Source organism: Salvia hispanica, chromosome 3 (genome assembly GCF_023119035.1).
Source record: "Salvia hispanica cultivar TCC Black 2014 chromosome 3, UniMelb_Shisp_WGS_1.0, whole genome shotgun sequence".
NCBI lineage: Eukaryota > Viridiplantae > Streptophyta > Magnoliopsida > Lamiales > Lamiaceae > Salvia > Salvia hispanica.
In genome coordinates this window covers 47139989-47156119 of record NC_062967.1, presented here as the reverse complement: position 1 = coordinate 47156119, position 16131 = coordinate 47139989, and the positions used below count along the sequence as shown (strand labels likewise).

The 16131-nt window shown below is 36.8% G+C and overlaps 3 protein-coding genes across 7 annotated transcripts; all 3 read right to left on the bottom strand.

Moving 5' to 3' along the window:
• Positions 1–5042: 5042 nt before the first annotated feature.
• On the bottom strand, positions 5043–6086 carry LOC125210914. Its single transcript, XM_048110548.1, has 2 exons — positions 5393–6086; positions 5043–5311 (listed from the first exon to the last, which is right to left on the bottom strand). Exons 1-2 carry the CDS (start codon positions 6066–6068, stop codon positions 5121–5123), a joined length of 867 nt encoding a protein of 288 aa, XP_047966505.1. The 5' UTR covers positions 6069–6086; the 3' UTR covers positions 5043–5120.
• Positions 6087–6151: 65 nt separating this feature from the next.
• Positions 6152–9231, bottom strand: LOC125210365. Its single transcript, XM_048109922.1, has 3 exons — positions 8793–9231; positions 6476–8415; positions 6152–6391 (listed from the first exon to the last, which is right to left on the bottom strand). The coding sequence occupies exons 1-3, from the start codon at positions 9229–9231 to the stop codon at positions 6152–6154; spliced, it is 2619 nt and encodes an 872-aa protein (XP_047965879.1).
• A 1409-nt stretch (positions 9232–10640) lies between these two features.
• On the bottom strand, positions 10641–11778 carry LOC125211958 (aspartate aminotransferase, chloroplastic-like). 5 transcript variants are annotated; one of them, XR_007174585.1, is made up of 4 exons: positions 11513–11778; positions 11118–11208; positions 10947–10994; positions 10641–10876 (listed from the first exon to the last, which is right to left on the bottom strand). XR_007174585.1 is itself a non-coding variant. In XM_048111934.1 (4 exons), exons 2-4 carry the CDS (start codon positions 11190–11192, stop codon positions 10757–10759), a joined length of 234 nt encoding a protein of 77 aa, XP_047967891.1. In that variant the 5' UTR covers positions 11193–11215; positions 11513–11778; the 3' UTR covers positions 10641–10756. The 5 variants fall into 5 exon arrangements, 3 of the variants coding, with proteins under 3 accessions (XP_047967891.1, XP_047967890.1, XP_047967889.1); XR_007174584.1 differs by having other exon boundaries at positions 11118–11203; XM_048111934.1 differs by having other exon boundaries at positions 10947–10985; positions 11118–11215.
• Positions 11779–16131: the final 4353 nt, after the last annotated feature.

Here is a 16131-nt window from a genome sequence, read left to right as displayed (position 1 = left end):
TATTGTAGAACAGATGGAGTATTAAGTAAATAGCCATGTAGGAGATAATAAAAAATTAGTACTACTATATTATCGAAACAATGTAAATGGATTAATCCAATAAGTGAAGTTTGAATCAAGTAAAATAAAAAGTGGGCCCAAATGTTTTATTGAAGGAAACATGGGTTCGATAAAAACAGAGCCATACCTAAGTAACTCAATGTTTTGTGGACATGTGGCTCATAGCATAAGTGACTAAGGTAATATCATGTCTTGACACGACAGAAACCCTAATTTTTCACTTTCTCTCATGTCTCGCTTCCATATCGCCAATTGAACGGAAATGGGGCAAGGTCCTCGAATGTTCTACCACAACGATTAAGTCGCCGCCTACATTTCTCTCTTCCTCAACCTCGATTCGTTAGGACAGTCCGATGACTCCTCCCCTTTTCTCTCTTTTTATTTTCTAGGGTTGCGTATCCAAAGCCGTCCCCTTTTTTGTAGGGAAGCCGCTGTTGGTGCTCTCAATGTTGATTCCTCTTATTCTAGCTTAGCTAAAATGTTTTGGCGAAGCTCGATCCACATAAGAAATCCACTGATGGGCTTGTATACAAAGGTCATGATTTAAGTTGTCCTGGAAATCATAAAATTTTAAATAGAACTGTTATATATAAGTTACGTGATTCTCAAAGTTCGTTCAGTATTCCAACCTCACTGTCTTGTTGCCCCGATAAGGTGGCCAAACTACTATTTTCACATGAAAATTTTCATTTTTAAAGATAACGTATAAATTTTTTATTAAATTTGATGATATGTGAGATGCATTCTGTTGAATAAATTGTTGACAAAAAGATAGCACAAAAAGTGTTATGACTTATTCCAATTCAAATATTCGTTATTGAGCCCAAACATCTGTTGACTTTACCTCAGAAGTACCATGAACGTTATTTACTAAATTATTTGTCTATGTCAAAATGCACAATCATTTTTATCTTGTCGCATGGAAAACAACATCACCTTGGTGAAGTTTTATCTATACATCTGCAATATGTTTCAGAATTGCATGGACATTTTGGATCATTTGGTCTTCCATATGCTTTTAAGGTATGCTAGTTAAATTTGTTGAACTGGGAATAAAAATACTACTATTAAGGGCAAAATGGAGTTGAACAGTCCTTGAAATTGTGGGATGAATTGTGAGTAAATTGAGACGGTCCTTATATAGCAAATGATTGTTAGATATTTGAATTTGAGCTTACAGATGTTGAGGTGAAAGTACTATTTTATTACTGTTATTGAAAAAAATTTGTTGTCAGTAGTCTCACTATGTGTCTGTATCTTTCATTAACATATTAAGTGTCCGTTTGATAAGAAAGATGAGATATGAGAATATATGCAAAGTAAGATAAAAAAATGCAAACTTTGTGTCAAGATAAGCTCAGATTAGAGTTTTTTTTTTGTTGTTGTTTAGTAGACAAGAAATGAGGCGAAAATGCTATATGACCAAATTTGTGAGATACATAACCTGGTATTTTGAGGAAAAACTGCAGGCTTGGTTGAGCCATATAGGATAACACAAGCTTACATGATATGTTAACTATGACACCAAACACTTGAAAATAGTCATACAAGTACATTACCAACTTATCAAACAGGTCCTAAATGTTGAAAACATGATGATCTTAATTCCTTTATTTTTTTCATACACCTATTTATGTTTTTGTAGGGTAGCCACGTCGGAGCTCTCAGTGTAGATTCCTCTTATTCTGCTCAGCTAAAATGTAGGCAAAGCTCTAGCCGCATAAAAAAAATTCATAATATGCTTTGATGCGCTTTGTGACCAAGGATATAATTTAAGTTGTCCTAGAAATCATAGAAATTCAAAATAGAACTGTTATTTTTATGAGTTATGTGATTTTCGGAGCCTATTCAGTATTCACTACTCCAACCTCTCTGTCTTATTGTCGAGACAAGGTTCACAAACTAGTATTTCACATAAATTTTTTTGTTTTTTAAAGATAATACTCTCTTCGTCCCATATATATATGTGCACTTTCTATTTTCTTCCTTCACATAAGAATACGAACATTTCCATTTATGGAAAGTTATTCTCAACTCATTACCTATATACATCAATTTATTTACAACTTATACCAATATGACCCACTACTACAACTACTTCTACCTATTAAACAGTAATAATAATGTGAGTTTCATTATCCATTTATATTACTTTAACTAGGGGTGTCGAAATGGGTACCCGCGGGTACCCACACCCAATTTTGACCAAAATTGTTGTCCTGATACCCGCCCCGCACTATGTCGGGTATTACCCCGATACACGAGTCGGGTATCCCGCACCCGACATGACGGGTACCCGACCCAACCCGTTTTTTATGAAAAAAACTTTTTTATTCATTATTTGCATTATCATCAACTTGTTGATCGTCTTCCATACTAATATAGTATTTTGATGCATCCTAAAAACACATAAAAGAGTCCACAAATCATTAGACATAGATAAAAATATTATATATTGAAATCTAAGTGTGACCGGGATAATTTAAAAATTATATTAATATTAAAAATTACAAAATACTAAACTAAAATCGGGTAATTTTCGGGATTATCGGGTATCCCGCCCGATACCCGCGAAACCGAAAATATGATTACCCGATCCCGACCCGTTACCCGTTACCCGTTTCCGTCGGGTAGCGGGCACCCAATACCCGACGGGTATCAGGTCGGGTGTGCGGGTACCAAATACCCGCTATCCGTTTCGACACCCCTAACTTTAACTACCATTCTCCTTCTTCTCTTATTTTACCAATTCTGTATTAATTTCGTGCCAGTTTAAATACTTATATTTTTATGAGACAGATGGAGTCTATATTTTTCTTATTAATTTTGATGCAGACTGTTGGATTATTCCAACACAAATATTCATATATATGGCCCAAGTATATGTTGATTATTTTGGGAGTACCATGAACGTTATTTATTACTCCCTCCATCCTAAGATAAGCGAAACATTTCTTTTGGGCACAAGATTTAAGGAATTGATATTTAAAGAGTTAAAGTAGAGAGAAGAAAGTATGAGAGAGAGAAAAGTAGAGAGGTAATTGAGAATAAAATAGGTGGAGAATAAAGTAAGAGAGAAGATTTTTTTCTAAAAAAGGAGACCCACTTATAATTGGACATCCAAAAAGGAATATAACTAAGCCTATCTTGGGACGGAGAGAGCATAAATGTTGAAAACAGGATGATCTTAATCTTGTTTTCTTCCTTGGTTCTTCCTTGATTATGCCATAATTGCTATCTCCTTCCGTTCCTCATTGTTTCCCATCCTCCTTGTTTACCCAGCTGCATTCTCATTGTTTACTAGAATGGTCGCTTTCTTCTTTACATCCTCATATTCCTCCTTGTTTACTACTCCTCCGTTCCGGCTAAGATGACACATTTCTTAGTCGACACGTGATTTTAGGAGTTGTTGGTTAATGTGTTTAATTGGAGAGAGAAAATGTGGGTGTAACTATTAAATGGAGAGAGAAAGGGAGTTGAATATGTAATTAGGGAGAGAAAAAATGGTTGAGTATATTAATTGGAAAGAAAGTTTCCAAAAATAGAAATGTGTCATCTTATTTGAGACAAACTGAACTCTATAGTAAATACAACTGGTGCAATGATGCCGAAAATTGGATCCTTTTGCAATGTTGTGTATATATCACACCACTAATATATTGTGAATTAACCATTCTATAATAGTGATCTAGTTGATCCTTTGTCTGATTTTTTTAAGAGTATAATTCGCTTTTGGTCCTTTATATATGACCGATTTATGATTTTGGTCAAGAACATTCACTTTTCATAAAGTAAGTCCAAAACAAATGAAAAACGATATCGTTTGCGTCCTTTTTTGACGGCACCGTTAATTCTCGACGGTCAACCGTCAATTAGCGAAAATTTGACCGGATTAGCTTATTTTAATTACTGTAGCTAATTTATATATTTTTTTAATTTTCGGCTTTTACATTTTTAAACCCTAAATTAAAATACTATAATAATAAACACAAAATCCAAAACTCATTTCATAATAATAAACACAAAATCCAAAACTCATTTCATTATAATTTCTCCCCCCTTCTCCCGCTCATTCTTCTTCTTCTTCTTCCTCCCCAAGAACCCTAATTCTTTTTCTCCATCTCTGCAACAACCAAACACCTTCGAACATGGCCCGTTCAACGTGTAGCCGGAACTCCGTCTCCGTCGACCGCGTCCGTGACTTCGCAGACTTCCGATTTAGCTACGTTTTCTGTTATTGTAAGAAGATGGCGGCACTCCGTATTGTCATCGGACAAGGCAAACCATCGAGGGGGAAGCTTTACTTCACATGTGAGACGAAGGAATGCGGTTTCTTCAAGTGGTGCGAGCCGAATCGTGATGTCGAAATTACGAGCCAAATTGGACCAAATCGGCCTCTTCTTCGTCATCCTCGGTCGGCGGTGCCGTTTTTGACGAGCTGGCTTTGAATTTGACCGAAATTATGAAAAAAATCCTGAAATTAATCAATGTTTTGAGCTTTGTTGTTCTTTGTTTTGTTGTTGTTGCAACACTTATGTGTATATTCAAGTAATGTGATGTAGTATTTGTGAATCCTCTTTGAATGTTGAAGTAGATTTGAATTTGTTGTTGTGTTGCTCGTATTTGAATTCTATAGTGATGTTCTAAATCGCCAGAAAGCCCTAATTGGAGAATCCTAAAGTATAAGTCAAAGTAGTCCTTCTTATAAATTTTTTACTTCCATTTGGTCCTGAACATTTAAGCACACCAAATTCAGAGTTACATGTACAAAATTTGTGAGTGATGTTGGTTTCATACGCATCAAACAACAGATCACAAAATAAGCTGTTTAAACCTGGTAATGTCATAAGGTAATGTCATAAGCCATTTACACCTTGATACATGCTAAAAAACAACTGCAGTTACTTGTTACATCTACAAAAAAATATTGTCATAAGGCAATGTATCAAACTTAACACCATCAACCCCCAAAAACCATCAAATCCACAAAACAATCAACACCAAATATTCATTGTATTTGTTACACAACACAACACAATTTTTAAAGTCAAACGCCAACATCAAACACCCTTCTCCTTGCTTGGTGGTTTCTTCTTCGCGGGAATAGAGGCAGCAGCATTTGAGGAGCCAGGTTCTTCAAACATATCCGCAACGGCACTTGAACAACTTGCCCTATTGTGGCCGGGTTGGTTGCACAATGTACAAGTCTGTTGTTCCTGATCACGATTACGCTCCCTCCTAACCGTCGACCCTACAAATAGTTTAGAAAAGAAGTGTCATTGGTTAGGGTTTACATTTGAATGAAAATAGGTAAAAAAAAAAAAAGTTATACCTTTCGATTTGCCCAATTGAATGCCTTGGGGACATCTCCTTTTGTTGTGTCCTTTTTCACCACAAAGCCGACACTTGTACTCTGGCATCAGTCCCTTCCTCGACATTTTCTGGCGTCCATCCTCTCCATCTCGAACTGTGACAACTTGGCGGGCTATCTTTGCTGCCTTTGCTTTGATCTTGCTTCTTGCAGCTAGCTCTTCAGTCGTCTTTTGCCTTGCTCCCTTCGGACGCCCGGGCAATCGGGTAAGGTCAGGTGGAACGATATCGGGATGAGGAGTCCTTGGCCACATATCTGGTCCATGTACCGGGTAGATGATGGGCGCATACACCAATTGCAACGACTCCGTTGAGTAGCATTTAGCTACAAAGGAGTCAACATCCTCCCCAGTCATCTGAATAGCAGCAATCGCATGTGGGCACGGTAACCCGGTCAACATCCAACGCCTACAGCTGCAACTCCGATCCCGTATATCCACCACGAACTGCTCATTGAATTTGGTGTTCACCTGATACACCCATTCACCAGCCTCTCTCACCATACAATCTCCAATCTTTTCTTTTAGCTTCTCAAGCTTCTTCCTTATCTTGGGTCCGACACAATCCTCCAACTTTGCAGCCATCTTCCGTCGGATGGTGAACCGGTCCATCAAATACATTCGGATGCATTCCAGCATGCCATAAGGGCTTGTCCCGCGCAAACAATAGGACTTTGTTATAACATTCTGAAATGTTGTTGACTAGAATGTCACAATGGGCCTCAAAACCAAAGAAAGCACGACTCCAGCTCTCCTTGGCAGTGTGCACGGTAAGTGTTCAGCTGTTTCACCTCTTCCATCACCTTCTCGAAGGCGTATGCATTTGTTGAACGAGCTGCTTCCCAAGTCTTGTCTTTTAGCGTTGGAGATGGGAACACCTTCTTGAAGTTGTTGTGCATATGCCACACACAGAAGCGGTGTTCGGCATTATGGCAGCAGCTTCGGACAGCATTGATAAGGCCCTGCCCATGACGAAGAAAGAAGATTAGCTAATAGTTAACCAACAAACTTAAAAAACCACACAAATTTACAATGTAATTGTGTACCTTCTGTCTATCCGAGATGAATGTCCACTTGCTCGAATCCTTTATGTCCAGATCCTTAACCAACAAACTTAAAAACCAACTCCAAGTATCCGTATTCTCAATGGCTACAACACCATAGGCGACGGGAAAGATCTGATCATTCGGATCTAATCCAATGGCAGTGAGGAGTATGCCCTTCCCTTGTCCTTTTAGATGGCAACCATCCAATCCTATAATACGCCTGCAATGCTGCTTGAAGGAAGTCTTACAAGCTTCATAAGCTATGTAGATTCCATTGAACTTGTCAGTTCCATCCGATAGGCGCCTAGTTGCTAGGACAACGGTACTCCCTGGATTTGTCCTCAAGATCTCTGCCCTATAATCATGCAGCCTCTTGTACTGCTGGATTGTATCGCCCTCGATCAGTTTCCTCGCACGTGCCATTGCACGCTTCGCCTTTCCCACCGAAATTGTTATCTTCAACTCCATATGCACCTTCTCCACAAATTGCGCAACTGTCATCCCAGGAAATAACCTCATATCTTCCTTGAATAGTCGTGCCAAATACTTGGCATTAGCACAACCGTGGTTGTAAGAAGCACCCCCACACTTGTGTATATCACGCAGAGCTCCAATCTGCCAACATCCAAGTTCACTCCTATAATACAATGAAACCGTCCAAGGACAACCAGCTTTAACCTTCTTACTTCGCAGCAACCCCTTGCAGTAGGCAATACAACGAACATTGTCGTTCTTCTTGAGTCTCAACTTCTTACCCAACTGGACACCTTGATGACGTATAAGGTCTGTAAAATCGGCCTTGGTATTGAACCGCAACCCCACTTCCAACCTTGGATCATTTCTGTCCTTGGTAGGCTTATATCTTCGGCTCAGATTTTGCACGACATCACAGTCACCCTCGCCCGCCAAGTCAGCCTCATCGGTGTCCGAGCTAGGTGAATCACTCCGAAGAGTGTCACTTTCCCCACCATCATCTAAATCACCAAGGACTCTCATAGAATTAACAACATTCTTCCATCCCTCAACTTGAGAAGTCATTATGTTGTCCTCTTCCTTATCACTCAGATCATAGTCGCTGTCCACAAATGTAGGCTGCCCCGCGTTGTCGTCATCGGAATCAGCCTTCTCTTTTTTCTTTCCTTTCTCATTGCAGGTCCCCTTTCCCTTTCTTTTTCCCTTCACAACATCCTTAACTTTCCCTTTTCCCTTTCTCACAGCCTCAGCCTTTCCCTTCCCCTTTCCAGCCTTTTGTTTCCCCTTTCCCGAACCATTCCCCTTGCCTTTCACAGCCACAAGACTCTCTTCCTCAGATCCTTCCTCACTCTCCACCTCATAATCACTGGCTGAACTTTGTACTAACCAATCATCTCCAGCTCCCTCACCCTCACCAGCTCCCTCATCCTTACCATCATCAGGTCCCTCATCATCACCATCATCAGTTCCCTCATCATCACCATCACCAGACCCCCCATCATCACCATTACCATACCCCTTAGCATTACCTTCCTCTTTGCTCTGATCGTCTTCACTTGCGGTTAAACCATCTATACGCTCTGTAACTCTAACTGGACTTTTAATTTTCTCCTGTGTTAATTGACTAACAGGCTGTGAGCCCGTTAACAACTCACCAACACCCCCGGGGTGAATGACATATACATCAATCACCCCAGCCCTGACCCCTAACTCTGCCATTTCTATTGCAGACTTGTTGTCAAAAAGCTGCACCATTCCATCCTCGAAGTTCTTCCCAGGAATCCGATAGAAGTACTCTAACCCAGTCACATCCATCCCCAGCTTCTCCAACACATCATCAACCTCGAGCTTCGACCATTTGTCTGGATCGCAGTTGTGGACATATTGAAGTTCAACATTGACATAGTTCTTCCCAAACCCTTCCTCAAGGACACCATTGTAGTGCAATCTTGTAACGAAGGTCCCATCTGCATGTAAGATGATATCAGTCATCATAACTAAACAATATAAGATAACATATTGGTCACATATTTATGCTCTACATATCAGCTTAGTCCTACACATTTACAGACAAGAAAAATGGTCCCCTGTCGTCTGGTTCCCCAACACCCAGTCCACATAACACCCTTTCACAAGTCAAAATTATATGCAGACAAATAAACCCTTTCCAGATAACACCAAACCCTAAAAATTCTCAAAATCATTGGCATATATTCAAATCATACTCAATGGGACCACTTAATAAAGACAACACCATATTAAATACACCACAACCAATAAATGCAAACCCTAGTAAGCAAACATGCAATCAAACGATTTTCAAACAAATTTCAAACAACATTACCTTCTGAATGAAATTCAGGAACTGGATTTTCAGGCGGAGGAGGAGGAACTGGAATTTGAGGCGAACGAGGAGGTTCTGGAATTTGAGGCGAAGGTCTTCTCCGTTCAGAACGACGAAGTAGATGGAGCGGCGGTTTCTGGTGAAAATGACGGGGATATCGAGCCTTCTTCTTCGTCCTCTCAAAGTCGGGGTCGCTTTCTGGAGAAGCTCGATGGTCACCGACTGAAGAAGTAGGGTTCATTTTCGGAGAAGAATGGACATCCGCGTCGGAGCTAGGGTTAGAACCCACAAATCCCGACGCAGCTGACGGTCCTTGTTCGGTGTCAGATTTTCGAGAATCGCTCGTTTCAGCCTTCTTCCTCTTCCTCGCATATGATTTTTTCACGTCGCCGAGACCTTCGGTGTAACGGTGGTTTGGGTACGGCGACTTCCAACTCATGGCAACCAACAATAATCGGTCGAAATCGGTCGGAATCAGGTGGCTTTGGTCGGAATCGGGCTTCTTGGTCGGAATGAAGAACTAGGGTTCTTCTTAGAGAGTGATGAGAGAGATGAAAGAAAAGAGAGAAAGTGTCGTTTTGAATTTCCAGTTTGGGTACTTAGTGAAAAATGTGTTTGATTATTCATATTCAAAAATATTTAAAAAATTGAATTATTAGCAAAATAATTAACATAAAATTAACCAACTAATAATCTCAGATTAAGTCTAATCCGGTCAAATTTTCGCTAATTGACGGTTGACCGTCGAGAATTAACGGTGCCGTCAAAAAAGGACGCAAACGATATCGTTTTTCATTTGTTTCGGACTTACTTTTTGAAAAGTGAATGTTCTGGACCAAAATCATAAATCGGCCATATGTAAAGGACCAAAATAGTACTATACTCTTGCATTTTTTTGGTGGCTCAACGGTTCAAATTTTCTTTTATTCAGTTCGCCAGCCCATGTTTCTTTCTTATGTTTATAATGGCGGCCGAAAAAAAAATTGCATTTAATGGCGGATAGTAGCAGTGTTGAAACGAGTAGCGGGTAACGGGTAATTCCTATCCCGACTCGATACCCATCGGGTACCGCTTCCCGACAACAACGAGAAACAAGGTGGGTTGGATATTAAAATTTAATGTGCTGCAGGTAACAGGTTGAGTATACTTTTTGTTTTTTATCAGTATTTTTTTGTTCAAATACATTATGTTATATACAACTAGTATCCACCCACGTGCGATGCACGACCCAAATATTTTTCAGAAACGAATAATAAGAAAAAATAATCTAAACACCAAATATGATGACTTCTCAAAGGAAAGTAAAGACTAAAACATTAATAAAATTGAGCAAACACCCATGCAATGCTCAGAAATTAATTTATTTTGTAGGGTATTAGTTTAAATTTTTAAAATTAAGTAATATATGTCATAAAATAGTATAAATAATATGTGTGTAACAGCAGTTTAGCCTTATACAAAGTAGTTGAAAAAATAAGTACATTCACAAATAATATGACACACTATACCGAGATTATCAAATTGATAATTATGTACTATTCATTTAACTTTTTATAATTAAATTATTACCACCAAAACATCCATATAATAATTTAGCTTCGTACAAAATAATACAGTAACAAATTGTTTAAATTGAGAAATAATACAACTCACTACCATTATTTGATAAAACTCCTAAAATTAAATAAAAGTACTATGTATTATCAATTATTGAAAATTTTAGATTTATTAAAAAACACTATCTACATAGACATATAAAAGTGAATTTATAAATATAATAATTGTCAATTAATAAAATAGAGAAAATATAAATTATAATTTAATTTAATTATTTATTTAATACGATAAATTACATAACAGCGGTAACATTAAATGTAATTTTTAAATAGCATTATTACAATATTCTAATTCTGATATGATTATATTTACTTCAACTTGGATAATTGGAGATTCTTAATTCTTAGTCACAAGAATAGGACTTCATCCATTACTTTTTGTTGCTGAGGAACAGAGCTTTCTGCTCCAAATAATAGTTCAGCTGTAGTCTTGTTGAATGCAGCCAAACCTTCGATTGGCAGATAGTACTGCACATTGTGATGCATATTATAAACATAAGTGATGAATCACAGACTTGTCGAGTGAAAAATTATGTACCTCTTTGTTCTCTCCCTTTTGCATAATAAGATTTTCTGCCTACAAATTCTTTTATGAGAAATAACATTTAGTGTAATTTCTCAACAAATCAAATATGCTAGGCGATCATTGTATCTCAGAAATAAAGTAGTTGTTGTACAAACACATACAAGAGAGGATGAAGCAACTTACTTTCTTCACAACATCGAGCACATACGGCTGTAGATCTTCAGTCCGATAGGCACCAACGCCCAGGTTAAGCTTCATTTCACGAGTATCTGCTCTGAACACTTCAGTACTATTTATATCTTCATAATAAACTCAATTAAGCAACTATTTCAAGCCTTTAAATGACATATTTATATGCTAAATGACCCTTGTAAAATCAAGACCACATCATCTACAACCGCATCAATCAAAGACAAATACTAAGCAACATGAACTGCGCAAAAGCAACCAAGATTTACTACATTGCACAACATACAAAACAAAAGTTTAAAAAATACCCCTAAATAAGCAGAATCAAGTGAACTAAAAGATACTCAAATCATTAGCGATAAATAGAAAAAACAAAAGAAGAATCCAACCTTCTCGACAGGGAGGGTGAAGCAAGCAACTAAAATAGCCCCAATCAGCAGCAGAAATAGCGAAACCTTCATAAGCGAAACCCAACTAAATTCGAACGCCATAGTTATCGATTGCGGCGAGAAAAATAAGATCTTTCTGCGCCACGGTCTGCACTGTTCGTCGCCTGGGTCCCCCGCCAGAGTTTGCTTTAATGCCAAGCGAGGCCGCAAATTTATCCCCCCTCACTTAATGGAATGGGAGTTACAAAAGAGGTGAAGAGGCAAACACTCCCCATGACCTATGAACGTTCCCACTTTTATTTTTATTTTCATTAATATTAGAAAATTTCTGGCAATCTTGTGAATATTCCTAAAACTTTCCACGTTTATTTTTATTTTCATTAATATTACAAAAATTTCATAATGGGCGAATATTCCCAAAACACTCCTTTTATATATTATATAGATATAGATGTCGATATTTAGAATGTTTATAAATTTTCTAATATTTTTTTTCCAAATCTTCTATTATTTTTTTCCAGTTTTTAAAATTCTAGTCTTATTATATTTTTCAAAGATATTTTTCTAGTACATTGTCATAATTAATTATCTAGAAATTTTTTCTAGTATTATTCTAGAGTTAGAGGATTAGGGATTTTATTTGTTAAGATGTTTTTGTAAGACAGCGCACAGCTAAAGTGGAATGATGTTCCTCTTTGACTTGCATGCTCTATATGGTTCTTCGTCATCATGCAAGAGGTAGTATATTTCTGCACTCCTTGTCATATAGAACCAATTCTCATCTATATGAGCTATGTTGTGCATGTCATTATGTGCTATTTTACCTTCACAAATGGTTGTTGGAGTTGACTGAGGCACCATCTCAATCGTGCCATTTATACAGGTAAGTTAGATGTGGCTTAACTGCACTTGTACGGGGTCTAAATTGCTTCACCTTTACCCACGTACAAAGTATGGTTTTGCTAACTTCAAGTGTTAGTGTCATCTTCCTATAGAAAGATCTTTTAAGGGCAGAAAGAGTTCTAACCTTTTCTTTATCCACACTCTTCTTTTCTCCACGTGGACAACCATAAAATTTTTATGATATTTTAGAGCAATTTTTAAGTTCGACATCAAAAAGGCCAAGTAGAAAACTACATTGATATAATAGTGCCAACTGCCAAGTAGGATAAAAAAATGCACGTAAGTTAATTGATATGGCGATTGACCTGCCACGAGAAATAACAAACAAAATGTAAATTTTTGTGATATTTTATACCAATTTTAAAGTTCGTGCAAAATACCAAATTTTGGCTAAAGTTAATGATTTTAATTTTAGAGTGAATTGCATGAAAGGGCCCTAACTTTTCGACTTGTTGCACCGTTGACCCATAACAAAAAATAATCCCACAATAGGGGTCTGACAAAATATAAAATCACAAACCTTGCATATTTTGCCATTTTTCAGACGAAAATGCCCAAATGGCTTGAAGGGCAATTTAGTCTAGTTATGCTTCAAACATGCAGAATTCTGCACACCTAGACTTTGACTACAAGCTGATGTGTAAGAGATGTCAAAAATCAAACAAGTTATTCGAATCACCTACCTGTTTCCATTGAAATATAAAAATCATTCATTTATGTGTTAATAGTGACTTGAATTTGAATTTGTTGTCTTTGCTGTATCGAAATTTGACAGCAACGCCTTTGCCTTCTCACAAATTGATTCATTATTTTATAGTACAACAATAATTATCAGTCAAAAACCTACTTATATTCTTATTTTAATATTTTTAGCTAAACTTAGACCCCAACATTCTCAAATGTTAATCCATTAACTACCAACAGCTAAAATTATTTAAAATAAGCAACCATAATACTATTATTGTCACAATTAATAGAAATATATTATTTCAAAACAGAAAAAAAAAAAAACAAATCAACATTTATTTTACTAGTATAAAATTCCAACTAAAGCAAATCAAGCTTTTTGCAGAGAGAGAGTGAGCTTCCTATTTTCCTTTGTTTTTGTTTTAATTTCAAAATCCCCAGATTGAAGATTGAAAAATTCCACAAACCCAAAGTCCCCAAATCCATAAACCCTCCTCCACCATGGACGGCCACCGCGATCCGCCGCTCCTCCGCCACACCACCACCGCGCAAATCCTCCGCCACACCTCATCATTGTTCTATTCCCACATCCTCACCTTCGTCTTCCTCTCCTCTCTCCCCCTCACCTTCCGCTCCAATGTCCAGAGCGCCTCCTATTACCTCTCCTCCCTCATCGACAACGACCCCTCCTTGAAATCCCTCCTCTCCTGCCTCGATTTCTCCGCCTCCTCCCATCTCCACCACCGCCACCACCCCTGCTCCGCAGCCGCCGTGCCTTCCTCCACCTCTCCCGCGTTGGAACCCTCGACGACGACGACTTTTTCTCCGACGATTCAATTTCGATCGCTCGTTATTCCACCCTTCCTCGAGGAAGCAAGTCGCCAATTCCACCTCCGTCGTCCTTTCCTATTCGGAAAACCTATGATGGGATTTTTTTTGTTAGGGATCAACGATGCAACAGCCTAAAAGTTATGGCCCTTTTATGCAATTCACTCTTAATTTTAAGGATCAATATCCTTTTTTATAACACATACATAACATGCAATTAAAAAGAAATGTCCACAATTCTCAACATAGCTCACATATTTTCCCAATTTTAAATATCCATAGATCTCATCCAACAATTAGTTAAGGAGTGGGTTAGTTCGTCAAGAAACATCAAGCTTTAAGAATATCCAAATGTTGTAGTGAAGATGTTTGAAGATTTTATTCTCCTTTTTACTTTGTGAAAACTGAAAGTGTGGGTGGAATAAAGAATGGTGAGTGATGAATGCATTAAACTTTCTTCTCTTTTCCTTATGTTTTCCAATTTTTTTAAGGGGAAATGGAATGTTATTATCTTTCACGGTGTGTGTTGATGTATACAGTAATATTTTAGCAATCGTGCACCTAAACCCAACACTTTAAATTACCAACACTTGTCTTAAATTTAGGACATCCATTTGAATTGTTTCCAAACTTATATAAGTTGAAGGAACAAGCTTCCCTTTATTTTGTTTAAATGGCCAAAAAAAATTTGTAGCTTTATTTTATTACTAAGTTGTTAGATATCCTACTGATCTTTTTTTCAGTTTTATTGTTTTGTAAGTTCAACATTAATTCTATAATTTATCAATTCAATTTCAAAATCTAAAATATCTGTACATTTCACAATAATAATTTATACAACTGATCATATTATTAACAAATTACTGTAAAATAATTTAATGTTAAAAATCGACAAAATAGATCTCTCGTTGTCTCGCATTATTCGATTCATAATAAACTTGGGAGCATATTATACATGTAATAACCATATGCACATATACTCTATATTTACTTAACGTCACACAGTAAGTCCAAAGTAATTATGCAAACGCACACACCTATATCACAAAAATAGATTATTTATGAATCATATTTAATCATTCGTTATTTCATTTACCAAAATTACTGGTATAAACATTCCAATCCTCTTAACTTAATTAAAATTCCAAAACTATACTTTAAAATATCCATGTTAGTAATTCTTGTTATTCTATATTAATTCGTAACTTCTAATTAAATTCAATGCAATTTACGATTACGATGTACAAGTTTGAAAAGTAAGATATTAATTACTAGGTTAATTTACAATAGAAATATTTTGCACTAGTTATAGCCTTATAGGTGTAACGATTAGAAATTTAGAATTCCTGATGGATTAAGAGATCAATTATAGTATGATGTGTGAGAATCATATTATGCAATCGTGTAGAAAATGGTAGATACGTAAACGTTGATCACTAACCGTCTGATTTATCTAGGGCCCTTAAAATAATTACTATTGTTGATAAAAAGATTAAGACAAAAACATTCATTACTCTACTATACGGTAAATGAAATTAATTTGGATATTTTTTTCATGTTTGATGATTCGCTCGCCTCAATTTTATTTTATTTGACACATGGACAATAATATTATTCACCCTCTTACTCCTCCAATCCTGACACATTTAGCTAATTTTAAACGTTCGTCATTTAAATCTCATTTATTTTTTCTATTTATAGTTAATGGAATCCACAGTCATTATTACTGTCACATTATACTACTAAAATTGTATTGGCACTTGAGCTTAATCTTATACATGTCCAAACCTCCAACTGACAACTCTATACCGATTGATAAAAAACTTGATGCAAAAGATTCACCACAAATAAATAAATGAATTAGTTTTGTATGTCTTTGACGTGGTTTGTGAATAATAATAATTTGAAAGAAAAATATTTGCATCGGAGAAGTCCACATCACAGGGCAGGTAATTTATTTCATTTAAGATGAACAACAATCAAAATCAAGCTTTGGTTAACAAATTCCACAACTCAAAAACTAAAAAAACAACAACTAGACAAATTTTATGATACACAATAACATATCCAAAGTTGTAGCTAACCAACATAAATACATATGTTTCCAACGGCCAAGGAAGCGTGTACGAAGCTATGAAAGGAAAAAATCATTCACTTAGGCCAACTGTTCCCACCAAACCCCCCATTACACCCCAAACATA